General features: G+C 43.3%; 1 protein-coding gene across 3 annotated transcripts in view; it reads right to left on the bottom strand.

Annotated features, from left to right (window-relative positions):
• Positions 1 to 5,185: 5,185 nt before the first annotated feature.
• LOC135522657 (NEDD4-like E3 ubiquitin-protein ligase WWP1) overlaps positions 5,186 to 15,059 on the bottom strand; it is a 53,255-nt gene continuing 43,381 nt past the window's right edge. For all 3 annotated transcript variants that reach the window (XM_064949128.1, XM_064949130.1, XM_064949129.1), the window contains exons 12-23: positions 14,463 to 14,547; positions 14,191 to 14,319; positions 13,795 to 13,867; positions 13,602 to 13,673; positions 13,205 to 13,293; positions 12,831 to 12,990; positions 12,592 to 12,725; positions 10,260 to 10,400; positions 9,648 to 9,873; positions 8,899 to 8,995; positions 8,605 to 8,677; positions 5,186 to 8,438 (exon numbers count right to left, since the gene is read on the bottom strand). In XM_064949128.1, the coding sequence (XP_064805200.1) occupies positions 8,339 to 8,438; positions 8,605 to 8,677; positions 8,899 to 8,995; positions 9,648 to 9,873; positions 10,260 to 10,400; positions 12,592 to 12,725; positions 12,831 to 12,990; positions 13,205 to 13,293; positions 13,602 to 13,673; positions 13,795 to 13,867; positions 14,191 to 14,319; positions 14,463 to 14,547 (1,379 nt within the window). In that variant the 3' untranslated portion in view covers positions 5,186 to 8,338. The remainder of the gene's footprint in view (positions 8,439 to 8,604; positions 8,678 to 8,898; positions 8,996 to 9,647; positions 9,874 to 10,259; positions 10,401 to 12,591; positions 12,726 to 12,830; positions 12,991 to 13,204; positions 13,294 to 13,601; positions 13,674 to 13,794; positions 13,868 to 14,190; positions 14,320 to 14,462; positions 14,548 to 15,059) is intronic.

Raw genomic sequence — 15,059 nt, 5'->3', positions numbered from 1 at the left:
TATGCGTATCAAGTCTGTTGTGATAGCTTAGGATTGTAACATTCAGGCAGGCATTTTATTGTCTTTGTAAATAGAAAGTTGAATGGGTGTCTGATTTTAAAATCCAAATATGCGGTCAATGAATGGGATTCAATGTGTTCCATGCAAATATTACAGTTTTTCCCAATTGTTTACATACTAAAATTGGAACTTGAAACGCAATCACCAAAACCTGAAACTCATGTACCAAATCCCTAAACCAAGTCTGCAAAATTGCAAGCACAATTCCTGCTTTACACTCAGTTTTCAATTCTATATCACACTTTTTGTGAAACACTACACACAGTTCTCTACATTAGGCACAACATTCAAAATAAAAATGTCTTTAGTCCCTTTGTAATGCATCACCAATCACAATGGCAAGCTCTATACACCAATTGGCAACACCCACTCCTCACAGGTATAAACACTAGTTGCTGAATTGTTCACTGAGATCTTTAGATCAGATCTTTAGCACTATAAAAAGGCCACAGATGAGCTCACCTGTTTTGGAGGAAAATGGAGTCAGTGGTGAAGCAAGAGCTAGAGGTGAAGGAGTGAGAGTAAGAGGAGGATGAGGAAGGACAGTTGTCTCAGATGAGATCAGGGCCACATTGGTTGACCATGTGCCCAACCATATTAGCCAGCAGCATACCACTGCTAGCTTGCTTCTGAAGCTAAGCAGGGTTGGTCCTGGTCAGTCCTTGGATGGGAGACCAGATGCTGCTAGAAGTGGTGTTGAATGGCCAGTAGGGGGCACTCTTTCCTCTGGTCTAAAAATATCCCAATGCGTCTGGCCAGTGATTGTGTAGGGTGCTGTCTTTTGGATGGGATGTTAAATGGGTGTCCTGACTCTCTGTGGCCATTAAAGATCCCATGGCACTTATCGTAAGAGTAGGGGTGTTAACCCCAGTGTCCTGGCTAAATTCCCAATCTGACCATCACGGTCACCTAATAATCCCCAGTTTACAATTGGCTCATTCATCCCCCTCCTCTCCCCTGTAACTATTCCCCAGGTCATTGCTGAGAATGTGTTCTCAGTCAAATTACCTGATAAAATAATAAAATAAATAACTGTGAATTGAGTATGAGGGAGGCTGGGCAGAGAGTTCAGGCCAACCTGAGCCGCTACACGGTTGCATCTATCATCAATACAGAAATGACAACCGGTAAGTCGGCTACCATCTACACTATGCTCTGTATGTATACTGCAGTCCGACATATCACTAGGCCTATGTTACTCAGTGATTGTTGGCCAATGTTACAGTAATGTAATTTCATATTGAAAGAAAATAGATTATTTTAGCTTACTGTAACCAATAATATCATATTTATGGATCTTCTGCAGAACTGAGATACGGCCAGGCCATGGTGGAAGACACTGGCTGTTCACACCAGAACAGGACCCCGCTATTGTGAACATGGTGGTGGCAAACAATACCATTAGACTAGGAGAAATCCAGAACCACATAAGTGCAGACAACACAATATTCAATAACATTCACCAGGTGGGCTTGTCTACATTGGACCGTGTATTACAGAGCAACCGAATCTGGATGAAACAGGTCTACAGGGAGCCATTTGAGCGAAACTCGGAGAGCGTTAAAGAACAGTGCTATGAATATGTGCAAGTAAATAAACTCAGCAAAGAAAGAAACGTCCCTTTTTCAGGACACTGTCTTTCAAATGTAATTCTAATAACTTCACAGATCTTCATTGTAAAGCGTTTAAACACCGTTTCCCATCCATAAACAATTAATGAACATGCACCTGTGGAACGGTCGTTAAGACAATAACAGCTTACAGATGGTAGGCAACTAAGTTCACAGTTATGAAAATTTAGGACACTAAAGAGGCCTAAGGACTCTGAAAAACACCAAAAGAAAGATGCCCAGGGTCCCCGCTCATCTGCGTGAACGTGCCTTAGGCATGCTGCTAGGAGGCATGAGGACTGCAGATGTGGCCTGGGCAATAGATTGCAATGTCCGTAATGTGAGACGCCTAAGACAGCCCTACAGGGAGACAGGACAGACAGCTGATCATCCTCGCAATGGTAGACCACGTGTAACAAACCCTGCACAGGATTGGTACATCCGCACATCACACCTGCGGGACAGGTACAGGATGGCAACAACTGCCTGAGTTACATCAGGATCACACAATCCCTCCATCAGTGCATAGGCTGAGAGGCTGGACGGAGGGCTTGTAGGCCTGTTGTAAGGCAGGTCCTTACCAGACATCACCGGCAACAACGTCGGCTATGGGCACAAACCCACCGTCGCTGGACCAGACAGGATTGGCAAAAAGTGCTCTTCACTGACAAGTTGCGGTTTTGTCTCACCAGGGTTGATGGTCGGATCCGCGCTTATCGTCGAAGGAATGAGCGTTACACTGAGGCCTGTACTCTGGAGCGGGATTGATTTGGAGGTGGAGGGTCCGTCATGGTCTGGGGACGGTGTGTCACAGCATCGTCAGACTGAGCTTGTTGTCATTGCATGCAATCTCAACGCTGTGCGTTACAGGGAAGACATCCTTCTCCCTCATGCAGTACCCTTCCTGCAGGCTCATCCTGACATGACCCTCCAGCATAACAATGCCACCAGCCATACTGCTCGTTCTGTGCATGATTTCCTGCAAGACAGAAATTTTAGTGTTCTGCCATGGCCAGCGAAGAGCCCGGATCTCGATCCAACAGCCCGGACCTGTTGGATCAGAGGGGGAGGACTAGGGCCATTCCCCCCAGACATGCAGTCCATGAGGAGATACATTGCAGTCCTTAATGCAGCTGGTGGCCACACCAGATACTGACTGTTACTTTTGAACCCTCCCCTCCCCTCCCCTTTGCTCAGGGACACATTCCATTTATGTTAGTCACATGTCTGTGGAACTTGTTCAGTTTATGTCTAAGCTGGTGAGTCTTATGTTCATACAAATATTTACACGTGAAGTTTGCTGAAAATAAACACAGTTGAAAGTGAGTGGACATTTCTTTTTTTGCTGAGGCAATGGAGGACGCATATGGTGAAGTTGATGTAGGGGCTTTCGGCAGCTGGATCCGTCACTCCAGAAGATTCTTTCCCAGCTGTTTAGCCAGGGAGAACGTCGCTAGTGATCTAGATGAAGTGCTGTGGCCAGACCAAAATTGGAGGCAGCCTGTCTTTTTTCTTACATTTTGCAAGTGTTTTTGTCTTTCGAGTTTGAAAGAATGAACCACTCATTTATTTTTGTACAGAAAACCCTTTGAATGTTTTTCCACTGTTGGGTATGGAAAGTGTTACAAAACACAAGTGTTCAAAAATACTGCATTTTGGAAATAAGTGTGTCTCACTGTATTGCTTTTGTTTTGTCTACATTTGAGTAGGTATACATTACTGTAACGATCTTTTTCAACCGGCTACAGTGCAACACTGAAAAGGCATAAACATACTGATGGGCTATTCATAGTGTTTTGTGTTGAGCACATCAGTATGTTGTTGGTTGGTAGACGGATCTTCAGTTGAAGTCAGAAGTTTCCAAATACATTTCAACTCAGTTTTTCAAAATCCCTGACATTTAATCCTAGTAAAAATTCCATGTCTTAGGTCAGTCAGATCACCACTTTATTTTAAGAATGTGAAATGTCAGAATAATAGAGAATAATTTAATCTTTTATTTCTTTCATCACATTCGCAGTGTCAGAAGTTTACATACTAATTTAGTGTATTTGTTAGCATTGCCTTTAAATTGTTTAACTTGGGTCAAACATTTTGGGTAGACTTCCACAAGCTTCCCACAATAAGTTGGGTGAATTTTGGCCCATTCCTCCTGACAGAGCTGATGTAACAGTCAGGTTTGTAGGCGTCCGTGCTCGCACACACTTTTTCAGTTCTGTACACAAATAGGATTGAGGTCAGGGCTTTGTGATGGCCACTCCAATACCTTGACTTTGTTGTCCTTAAGCCATTTTGCCATAACTTTGGAAGTATGCTTAGGGTCATTGTCCATTTGGAAGACCCATGCGACCAAGCTTTAACTTCCTGACTGGATGTCTTGAGATTTTTCTTCAATATATTCACGTAATTTCCGACCTCATGATGCCATCTATTTTGTGAAGTGCACCAGTCCCTCCTGCAGCAAAGCACCCCCACAACATGATGGTGCCACCCCCGTGCTTCACGGTTGTGATGGTGTTCGTCGGCTTGCAAGACACCCCCTTTTTCCCCCAAACATAATGGCTTTCAGGTTATGTCAATATAGGACTCGTTTTACTGTGGATAAAGATACTTTTGTACCAGTTTCCTCCAGCATCTTCACAAGGTCCTTTGCTTTTGTTCTGGAATTGATTTGCACTTTTCACACCAAAGTACGTTCATCTCTATGAGACAGAACGCATCTCCTTCCTGAGCGGTATGAAGGCGGCGTGGTCCAATGGAGTTTATACTTGCGTACAATTGTTTGTACAGATGTACGTGGTACCGTCAGGCATTTGGAAATTGCTCCCAAGGACGAACCAGACTTGTGGTGTACAATTCTTTTTTAGGTCTTGGCTGATTTCTTTTGATTTTCCCATGATGTCAAGCGGAGGCACTGAGTTTAAAGGTAGGCCTTGAAATACATCCACAGGTACACCTCCAGTTGACTCAAATGTTAATTAGCCTATCAGAAGCTTCTAAAGCCATGACATTTTCTGGAATTTCCCAAGCCGTTTAAAAAAGGCAGTCAATTTAGTGTATGTAGAATTGTGAGACAGTGAATAAGTGAAATAATATGTCTAAACAATTGTTGGAAAAAGTACTTGTGTCATGCACAAAGTAGATGTCCTAACAGACTTCCCAAAACTATAGTTAACAAGAAATTTGTGGAGGTTGAAAAAAAATAAAAAGTTTAATGACACTACCCTAAGTGTATGTAAACTTCCGACTTCAACTGTATTCAAATTACCTGTCATTTTGATTTTTTTTTGCAATAATAGTTTTGAATGCAATGTTTGCTTTTGCTAGAGATTTGTAGAGTTTTGCATTTTGTGTTTTTGGGAAAATAGCCTCAAGATTCAAACGTGTAAACAATTGTGGAAAACTAAACAGTTGTGGTCAATTCATTGTTGAAATGGTATTCTGTCCCAACCATGGCCTTAAATCTATGCAGTTTCACTCACAATAATTTGAATGAACTCAAACCCAGTTGTAAAGATGGTCAGATATATTTATTAAATATGGTTCTTTCCACAGGCAAGACCCAACCCCCCCAAAAAATATACATGTTTTTAAGAACAAAAATAGGTGACAGGTTTGAATCCTGAGCAGAAGGCCTTAGACACCCCCACGTCTCTCAAAACAGAAAAACATGAGGGGTATGGGTTAATTTCTTTGTCTCATAAATCCATCTTCTAGTCATTCATTGACAAGGGTTAAAGCAGACCAATGCATTTTCTATAGTCTCCGGTAGAGAGGGAGGGGGGGGGCGCTCTGTACAGTGTAGTATCAGGTGTTTTACAGTGTGCATCTACGTCGATATGTTACAGTTCATCTCTGATATGAGTGAGGCGTCACAGAGCCCGTCTGTCGATGTTGGTGAGGCTCTGAAGAATAATTAAGTACTTTACTTTTTTACATTGTTCATTTACAATTGATTTCTTTGATTCGTTCAAAAGGAAGCATGTCATTAGGTGGCGGGTTGATTTCCGTCTGTCATTCAGACAAGGGTAGTTACACAAATGCTCCTTTTCCTCTGCCATCCCTCCTCCTCTCACCAATAGGAAGTGAAGAGATGTTATATACACATGACATAGGTTCATGGTGAAGTTCTAACTAATCTAAATGATGGTTTGCAGTGGTCAGGACAGATTTCAACGCAGACTGCTTTGTCACAGCTGATGGGCTAGGGCTTGTCCCTCCCTCACCAGACAATCATAACAAAAGAAGCACCAGAGGTGTTGGTAGAGATTTCACATTTCAAGAGAGAAAAATGTCAACAAAAAAATAAAACATCTGCAAAATAAGAAAAGGACAGCCTAAAGCATCAAAGTTGGCATGGCAGGTAATGTGTTGCTGACATACTAATAGAACTTGGACTGGCATGGTGTGGTGTGGGGTTTGCCATCAATGGAAGAACTTGCACTGGGGTGGGGTTTAGGGGGTTTGCACTGCAGAAGGTTATCGCAGGTTATTCTATTTGACCGTCAATGGCACAATACCACACTATAGCTCAAGGGAGCTGGAACAACTATGCATCCTTGCACAAAGATGATGCATATGACCTTGTAGGGTTTCAAGGTGGGATATACACTGCGTAACACTAACAATCATTGTCCCTTCAGAAGGCTGCTCAGTTACTTAGCTACTAAGTCTATGAGTAAGAAAAAAAGTTCATGGCAAGGAAACATTGTGATTTTACAGCATTTTTGGACATCTTTTGCTGAATACATGAGCATTCATTTAGTGGGTAGCAACTAGCACGAGGAAGCACTTCTGGTACTGACATTTCTGTTGTATGCATGTGACATACAGATCAACATTCTTAGCAGGGAAAGTCAAGTAACTAATCAATTTACTATCCCAGAAAGGGAGTTCGTGCACCACACACACTGGCAAAAAAATTTAAATAAATGGCCACAGGAGATCGATACATCCATAACTAAATGTCTTTTCATTTTGTGTTTATTTCTCTCCATTAGTAGCGACTGCTTTGCTTCAGGTGAACATACAGCATTTGAGACAAAGGCTATATAATCTCTCTCAAAAAAGAACATTACTTAATAAATTAAAATAGGCAGGTAAATGATATAAGAGTAGCAAGGTGCAGTGCCATGGCAAAGCTTTAAGTGCCAGTGATAAACCTGCCACTGCAGCAGAGACCTAGAAGCCCCCAACCCACTGCCACCAGTCAACACCACTCAGTCACAACATGTCTCTCAGAGCTGGTGTACACAAACTGACAGTAACAAACACCCATCGGCATCCTAGAATTCAAAAGTATAGGATCTCTACGCAAGTACCATTCTATCAGGCAACTACTACAAAAAAACAAAAACAAGGGGGGGGGTCCCATTAACTCATTCATAACCACTTATTTGATCCATGTCCTCTTCTGAAGCAACAAACCTGTGTAGGCTACACACAACTACAGAGCAAAAACTTATGACCGTCCTCTCCTTGAGTCATGTTCTCACAAATCTTGACAGTAAAGGCTGCTGGTTCTTGACTCGAGCCCAGAAAAAAAGTAAGCGTTTCCTTTTAGTCGACAGCGCCATGTTTACACATAATCCAAGGTACAACAAGACTGGATCATCTCACGTGAAGGTACCATCCACTCATCCAAACTTTAAAGGCCCAGTACAGTCAAAAATGTGATTCTTGTTTTTATGAATATACATCTCCACACTATGAGGTTGGAATAATATTGTGAAAATTATAATGCCCTTTTAGTGTAAGGGCTGTTTGAAAAGAACGGCCTGAAATGTCTGCCTGTTTTGGTGGGAGGGTTTTGGCATTCCATGGTGACGTCACCCTGCTGTAAATGGGTTAATAGACCACTAAGTTCCAAACCCCTCTGCCAATAACAGCCATTTACAGTTTCCCCCACCCATCTCGAACCACGCCCAGACAGTCCTAGTGAAATTCTTCCTTGCGAAATTGCTCTTTGCTGAGAAGCAATTAGTTTGTTTTAAATTTAAAAATGATTAAAACAATATCACAGTAAGGTACTTAATTGTTAACCAGAAATTATTTGATATAGAGATAAAAACAGCTGCATTGGACCTTTAATCACCATACTCTTATCTTGGTGCAGAGTTGGAGGGGACTCGAGTCAGGGCTACCGAATACTGGTTTTTATTCAACGACAATACTGACAGGCTGATGGGTAGCTGGCTTAAGTTGATAGGAGTGGATGTGCAGTTGGGGTTGGAGGCAGTCTTCCTCTTTTCTGGAGGCAGCCATGCAAGCGCAGCACAATCACAACTACAGGTCAAAAAAAAAAAAACAGGCACCGGACCAAACACTACAATCACCCTTAAAAGCTCTATAAAACTAGAGCCATAAGTTATGGTTCAACTATAAAATCCTCTCCACGTTTTCAGTCTCCTTTTAAAAACCAGCCAAAAAGGGGAGAAAAAAAATAATCATACATAGATTTTTCAGTTTTTAAAAGCGGAGGAAAAGCTGAAATTCTTGCATATTTTAATGGGGTATAGTATAAGGGGGATTGCTAAAATGAGGTTGTGAATCAAGATTTGGTTTTTAAAATGACAAAATAGCTTATGTACATTGGTAGTTGTGTGCAATGTTTCATTTGTTGTTTTACATGGCTGGATACACTGTGGTAGAGAGCGAGACATCTTTCTCTACTCTTGGCCAAATCCTTCTGTTTCCTCAATAGCAAAGAGCAGCTTCTCCTTCAGCTGTTCAAAGCTTTTGTACGGGGGCAAGTCCAGCCTGTTAAAGCTAAAGAAAATAAGCAAAAATTCAGTAATTGAGTTTGAAAGCAAAACAAGAAACAGTCATTGTATTCAAGTATGACATGATTTACACCCAACACATTATTATTTGACATTGAAACATCATTCATTGATTTACAAGCAGGATGTTGCCGTGGAGCTGGACCACTCACCAAGTGTGACTCCGAGGGAGCCAAGTGTCTTTTCCGACCTTCTCAATGCAGAACTTCTGGGGACCGTTACTACCTACAGAGACAGAGAAATATGGTGAACAAAATAAATCACTGCAAATACTTGAACTAAATAGCCCTTTCCCCCAGTACTACCTACGTTCTCCACAGAAGAGGGTAATTAAGTCTAGGACAAGCAAGCCTTCTCCGAGCCAGAACGGCACATAGATAAATCCTGACTAATTGTTCAACCCCATATCGGTGGACATGAAGGTTAGTCGTGGGTGTGTCACTAACCCATGAGCTCAGCGAAGCCCCCTAGAGGCAGTCTGCAGGTCCCGGTAACAAATTGCATGAGTCTCAGACGCACCTCGTTGTCCACCTCCTTCACCAGCTGTACACACAGACAGACGATTAACACTGCGACAACATAACACATCCTTGCCAACATACCTGTACAGAAACATATGGGAATTCAGGGCAGGTAGTGGTACCGGTGCATCAAGTCTGACACCAACAGGCTCCTGAACAGCTTCTATCCCCAAGCTATAAGTCTGCTAAATATCTAACAAAATGGCTACACGGATTATGAGAGTTGACGATTGTATTTTATTTTTAGACTGTAAACACACCCACAGGGCCCAACACAATGACACTCCAACACACACACAATCAATAATTTGCTTTAAAAAAAACACATTTATACTGACTCTACACACAATCATATATGCTGCTGCTACTCTGTTTATCATATCCTGATGCCTGGTCACCTTACCTCAATACACATCTACCTCTGGCACTCCAGTATCCCTGCTCATTGTAAATAGTATGCTTGCCTACTTTCTCATGTTATTTTTATTCATCTTGGGTTTTTGTATTACCTTGTTATTTTCTTGCATGACATTGTCATTGATTACTGCATTACTGCATTACTGCATTACTGCATTACTGCATTGGGTTTAGAGCTTGCAAGAAAGACATTTCACTGAAAGGAAAGGCTGTCGCGGAGATTGAACCCATGACCTTGGGGGATTGGATGTACCTACCTGCCAGAACCAGATGATCTGCTTACTGTTCCTGGTGTAGTGGCGATACACAGTGTTTCTCTGCCAATCCTGTAGGTCCACCTCCTGCATGCCACACAGCATCACCTCAAGCTCCTTCTCATCAAAGTACTGGAGCCACTGCAGAGGCACCACCTCGTTGAAGCCGTCCAGAAAAGCTTTGGTCTGGCCCTCCACGCCGCGGGAGAACCGCCACTCTGCCATCAACCTGTAGGAAACATGATGTAGTGACAGTTAGGGTCTCATCCTTATAATCATAAGCAGCCTCAGGTTTGAGCAATGTAAGGAATGCAAAGATGACAAATATTTAGCTAGTTGATATCAGGCCAGTTTAGGACACAGATTTAGCACAGTCCTGGATTCAAAAGCTTGTTCAATGGAGAATATCTATTGAAAGTACCTTGAAGCAAAAAAATCCATTATAACAGCAGTAAGATTAGCAAAATGAGGATGTACGTCACTAAGCGGCAGCACTATTATCACCATGTTAACATCATACTAAAATACACGGGCACAATTGCTCATCGCATATCATTGGATGCCTCTGCGTCGCCGTGAACAAGCTGCTCTGTGATCGGTCCGTCACTTCCTTACCCGATGTACTCCTCTTTGTTCTCCTCCGTCACCAGGAGGTCGCTGCCGTCAGGCTTCAGGTCATGTGACGTGAGCTTCCCCAGGATCTCCATGTCCACAGAGAAGTACATCTCTAGGCTACACTCCTCGATGTTGTTATCCCTGTCATGAAGGACAAGCACCATTATATATAGCACATCTCCAGACCACACTGCAGGAAGTTATTATCCCTGAAATGAAGGAAGGACCACAAACTCAAGGCTCTCAGATCCAATGTTAAGAGAGAAATAAATCTCTAGCCCCACACTTGTCTATATTGTTATCCCTGGAGATGAGAGCAACACAGTGTACGCTGGCTAGCACAGGACCAATGTTGATTTCCTCGATGTTGTTATCCTTGGAGAGACAGGGAGAACGTTATGGACTAACATTGTAGTAAGCAGGCGTAAAATAAAAACGCCTGACCTGGGCCCCCACATCCGGTTTTCAGGGTAAAATACTATCAAGGTGATGCCGTATCCCTGAAAACTGGATGTTTTACGGTTTCTTCTGACCCGCTAAGGGTGGCTCAGGAATAAACTAAGTACATCTCTAGACCACACGGCTGTTACCCCTACACAGGAGAGAATTGCTTAGGGGTTTGGTAGTCAATGATTAAAATGGGCAATCACCTTCCTCATATTGAGTTGCACCCCCTTTTGCACTCAGAACAGCCTCAATTCGTCGGGGCATGGACTACAAGGTGTTGAAAGCGTTCCTCACGGATGCTGACCCATGTTGACTCCAATGCTTCCAACAGTTATGTCAAGTTGGCTAGCTGTGCTATGGATGATGGACCATTCTTGACACAAAGGAAACTGTTGAGCATGAAAAACCCACCGGTGTTGCAGTTCTTGACACACTTGAACCGGTGCGCCTGGCACCTACTACCATAACCCGTTCAAAGGCACGTAAATATTTTGTCTGGTCTGTTCACCCCCTGAAGGGCACACATACACAACCCATGCCTCGGCTTAAATTCTTCTTTAACCCGTCTCCTCCCCTTCATCTACACCAATTGAAATGGATTTAACAAGTGGGATCATAGCTTTCACCTGGATTCACCTGTTCAGTCCATGTCACGGACAGAGCAGTCTTTTTTGTACACTCTGTGTACAGTGCATTCAGAAACTATTCCAACTACATTTTGTTACGCTCCAGCCTTATTCTAAAATGTATTAAATAAAAACATCTCAGCATTCTATACACAATGCCCCATAATGACAAAGTGAAACCAGGTTTAGAAATGTATTAAAAAATAAAAACTGAAATGCCTTATTTGCATAAGTATTCAGACCCTTTGCCATGAGACTCGAAATTGAGCTCAGGTGCATCCTGTTTCCATTTATCATCCTTAAGAGGTTTCTACAACTTGATTGGAGTCCACCTGTGGTACATTCAATTGATTAGACATGATTTGGAAAGGCATACACCTCTAGATACGGTGCCACTGTTGGCAGTGCATGTCATAGCAAAAACCAAGCCACGAGGTCGAAAGAATTGTCTGTTGAGCTCCAAAACAGGACTGTGTCGAGGCACATATCTGGGGAAGGTTATTAAAACATTACTGCAGCATTTAAATACCCAAGAACAGTGGCCTCCATCATTCTTAAATGGAAGAAGTTTGAAACTACCAAAACTCCGGCCAAACTGAACATTCGGGTGAGAAGGGCCTTGGTCAGGGAGATGACCAAGAACCCGATGGGTCACTGACAGAGCTCCTCTGTGGAGATGGGAGAACCATCTCTGCAGCACTCCACCAATCAGGCCGTTATGGTAGAGTGGCTAGACGGAAGCCACTCCTCAGTAAAAGGCACATGACAGCTCGCTTGGAGTTTGCCAAAAGGCACCTAAAGACTCTCAGAACATGAGAAACAAGACTCTTTGGTCTTTTGAAATCAAGATTGAAGTCTTTGGCCTGAATGCCAAGCGTCACGTCTGGAGGAAACCTGGCACCATCCCTACTGTGAAGCATGGTGGTGGCAGCATCATGCAGTAGGGATGTAATCGCTGCCAAAGGTGCTTCAACAACGTACTGTATAAAGTGTCTGAATAATTATGTAAATGTGATATTTTCGTTTTTGCTTTGTCATTATTGGGTATTGTGTGTAGATTGATGAGGGGGGGGGGGAAATGTATCAATTTTAGAATAAGGCTGTAGCGTAACAAAATGTGGAAAAAGTCAAGGGGTCTGAATACTTTACGAATGCACTGTATATGCCAGTTAGCAGATGCTTGTATCCCTGTGCGAATGGAACCCACAACCTTGTGGTTCCTGGCCAGGACGGGTGACGAGAGCGGTAGGTCTGCCTACCTGATCCAGATCAGAGAGTTGTAGAACTCAGGGTCGATGGACTCCAGGTCTTTGATGATGAGCTTCTTGTTCAACATGCATTTATAGAACGGTAGAGAGAAGCCTGTGTCGATGAACTTCCCATGGAAGAGGGCCTGTGGGCAGGAGAGAGGGAGACCAGGAATGTTCACGTGATTCTGCTGAAGGAGTGTTTGTGGATGCAAGACTATGTACATGATCTCAGAGTGTGTGTGTTGTACCATGGCTATGAATCGTCCTATAAAGCAGAAGTAGGAGAGGTGGTCAGGGTTGATGGTGGAGGCTGGGTTTATCTGCAGACAGTAGTTACTCTTGCCAGCGTACTCAAAGAGGCAGTACATGGGGTTGAGCACCTCGTGGGATAACAGGAAGAACCACTCTCTGTGGGAATAACGCGAGAGAGTGAGGGAGTCAGAAGTGAAAACTGGCAATGGGAAAAAAAAGATCTGGGACATATCATTTTACTGTGCATGTTTCTTTCAAACAACAAGTCTGGAATAATCTTACTGGCAGGCATATGGTTACAGAAATGGCCTAAAAGACTAAAGGGTGATTATCATTGTGTGCAACTGCGATGTGAGTGGTTGTGACAGACCTGGCTAGGCCACCGTAGTCCAGTCCCTCTTCTCCTCTGAAGATGACGTACAGTCTCCTCCTCAAGTCGTAAGGCTTCAGGGCCATAATCTGGAAACACAAATACTAGCATTAGCCTACAGAAAACCGGCCACTGTAAAAACATTTTACCCAGAGTGAAATGTGGTTTGTTGCAGGCAGGGGTAACATAGTCCATAATATTAAAACAATCATCATCCTGCAACTTATCACATGTAATCATACAATTGTCTTACTTTGAGTTGCACAAATGATAGTCAGTGAGGAACAATGTGACATGCCATAAGGAACTGTACGTGTGTTTGTGTGTTGCTGTCTGTGTGTCTCCTGTATATTATGTTCTTACAACCGGTTCCACACAGACAAAGACCAACTCTTACTTGTTGGAAAGAGTCTTCGAACAACGTCTGCCTAGACACGGTGATCTTAACATGGCTGGGGAGTGCGTTGGACTGGAGAAAGAAAGAAAAGGTGGCTGTGAAATCAAAACGTGACTGGAAATGTGCAAAACAACCATCCCTTCATCCAAACTAAAACAATCCAAACAGAAGAACATAGGGAGCATAATAATACCTGACAGAGGTAGCGGAAGTGTGCTAGTTTCCACCTGAAGCTGCGCTCGTACGCTATCTGTGGGCCTTTGGTGCTGAGGAGGGAGTGGCAGAGGTCAGGGACACAGTAACAGGATATAACTAATCATCGTCATGTGGCCAGAATAATTGCTTGATGAAGCCATAATGAACTGGAAAAATATCCAATAAGAACTTAGTGATTCAGAGATGGTGGTTCTCTTGAATGTGTAAATTAAACAATAACAAGCAGAGAGGTTTGCTGCTCATTGCATCACAAGACACCGTAAATAATGACCGTTTTATGAGCAGCTGCTCTTAAACAGGCCCAGTCTGTCATAAGTACAGCTCCCCCCCCCCCAAAAAAAAAAAAAAATCAAGAGTTCAGTCCACTACTTACACAGAGGACTTCCCTGTGCGCGGATCACTGAAGGTGGTGGTCCGAGTGTTGTGATCTACGAAGTAGCGGACGCCCTCCCGCGTGTATCGGATCTCCCAACCCTGAGGAAGAGGGTCCTCATTCTGGAGCCTGGAGAGAGAGGGGTGAGAGAGAGCGAGAATATTAAAGGGGAGTGAGTGAGTGAGTGAGACTCTACTAAATTCTGTTTTTGTTAGATACTATCAGATCAATATGGCAGGACATGGCGTTACCACAGAGCTAGCTGTGCTCACCCTTGTGTGCGGGGATCTTCCCACTGTGTTGTCTTGGTGCTGTGGTTGACAAAGTACACCCGGTCGTTGGAGTCCACACGTCGCTCTGGAGGGGGGAGGAGAACGGGTTGAGCCCACACATCAACATTCAACTAGAGAGAGAAAGAGAGCTGGTAGTCCCATCCAAACTACCAGGTGTGGAAACGGAAAGAGACTCTGGGGGTATGCTAATTTGGTATAGAGCAGACCTAACCCACTATTAAATTAGTCAAACCATTAACATTTTACATCTGGCAAATTAAATAAGGAAATTATCTCAGAGAAAAATGTCCTCATGTGTGCTACCTATAACCCCAAATAGAATCTCCATACTTTAACGATGACAGCTTCTCCATCCTAAAGGGGGAAAATCAACCATTTCCAGGCCCAAGGACATGTACTAGTCCATGGCGACCTAAAACCCAGAACCTGATACCCTCAGCACAGGGGGGGACAAACACCTACCTGGAGGTGACAGCATTCCCACCCACATATGCCCCCTAGACGCAACATAACCAACTAAACGTGTCATAACTCCTGCAGCTCTGTTGGACGCTGGGAATGTACGTAGTCAATGGT

The sequence above is a fragment of the Oncorhynchus masou genome, chromosome 30 (assembly GCF_036934945.1).
Source record: "Oncorhynchus masou masou isolate Uvic2021 chromosome 30, UVic_Omas_1.1, whole genome shotgun sequence".
Classification (NCBI taxonomy): Eukaryota; Metazoa; Chordata; class Actinopteri; order Salmoniformes; family Salmonidae; genus Oncorhynchus; species Oncorhynchus masou.
Note: the sequence above shows the minus strand (reverse complement) of the source record. Positions and strands in the feature narration are given on the sequence as shown.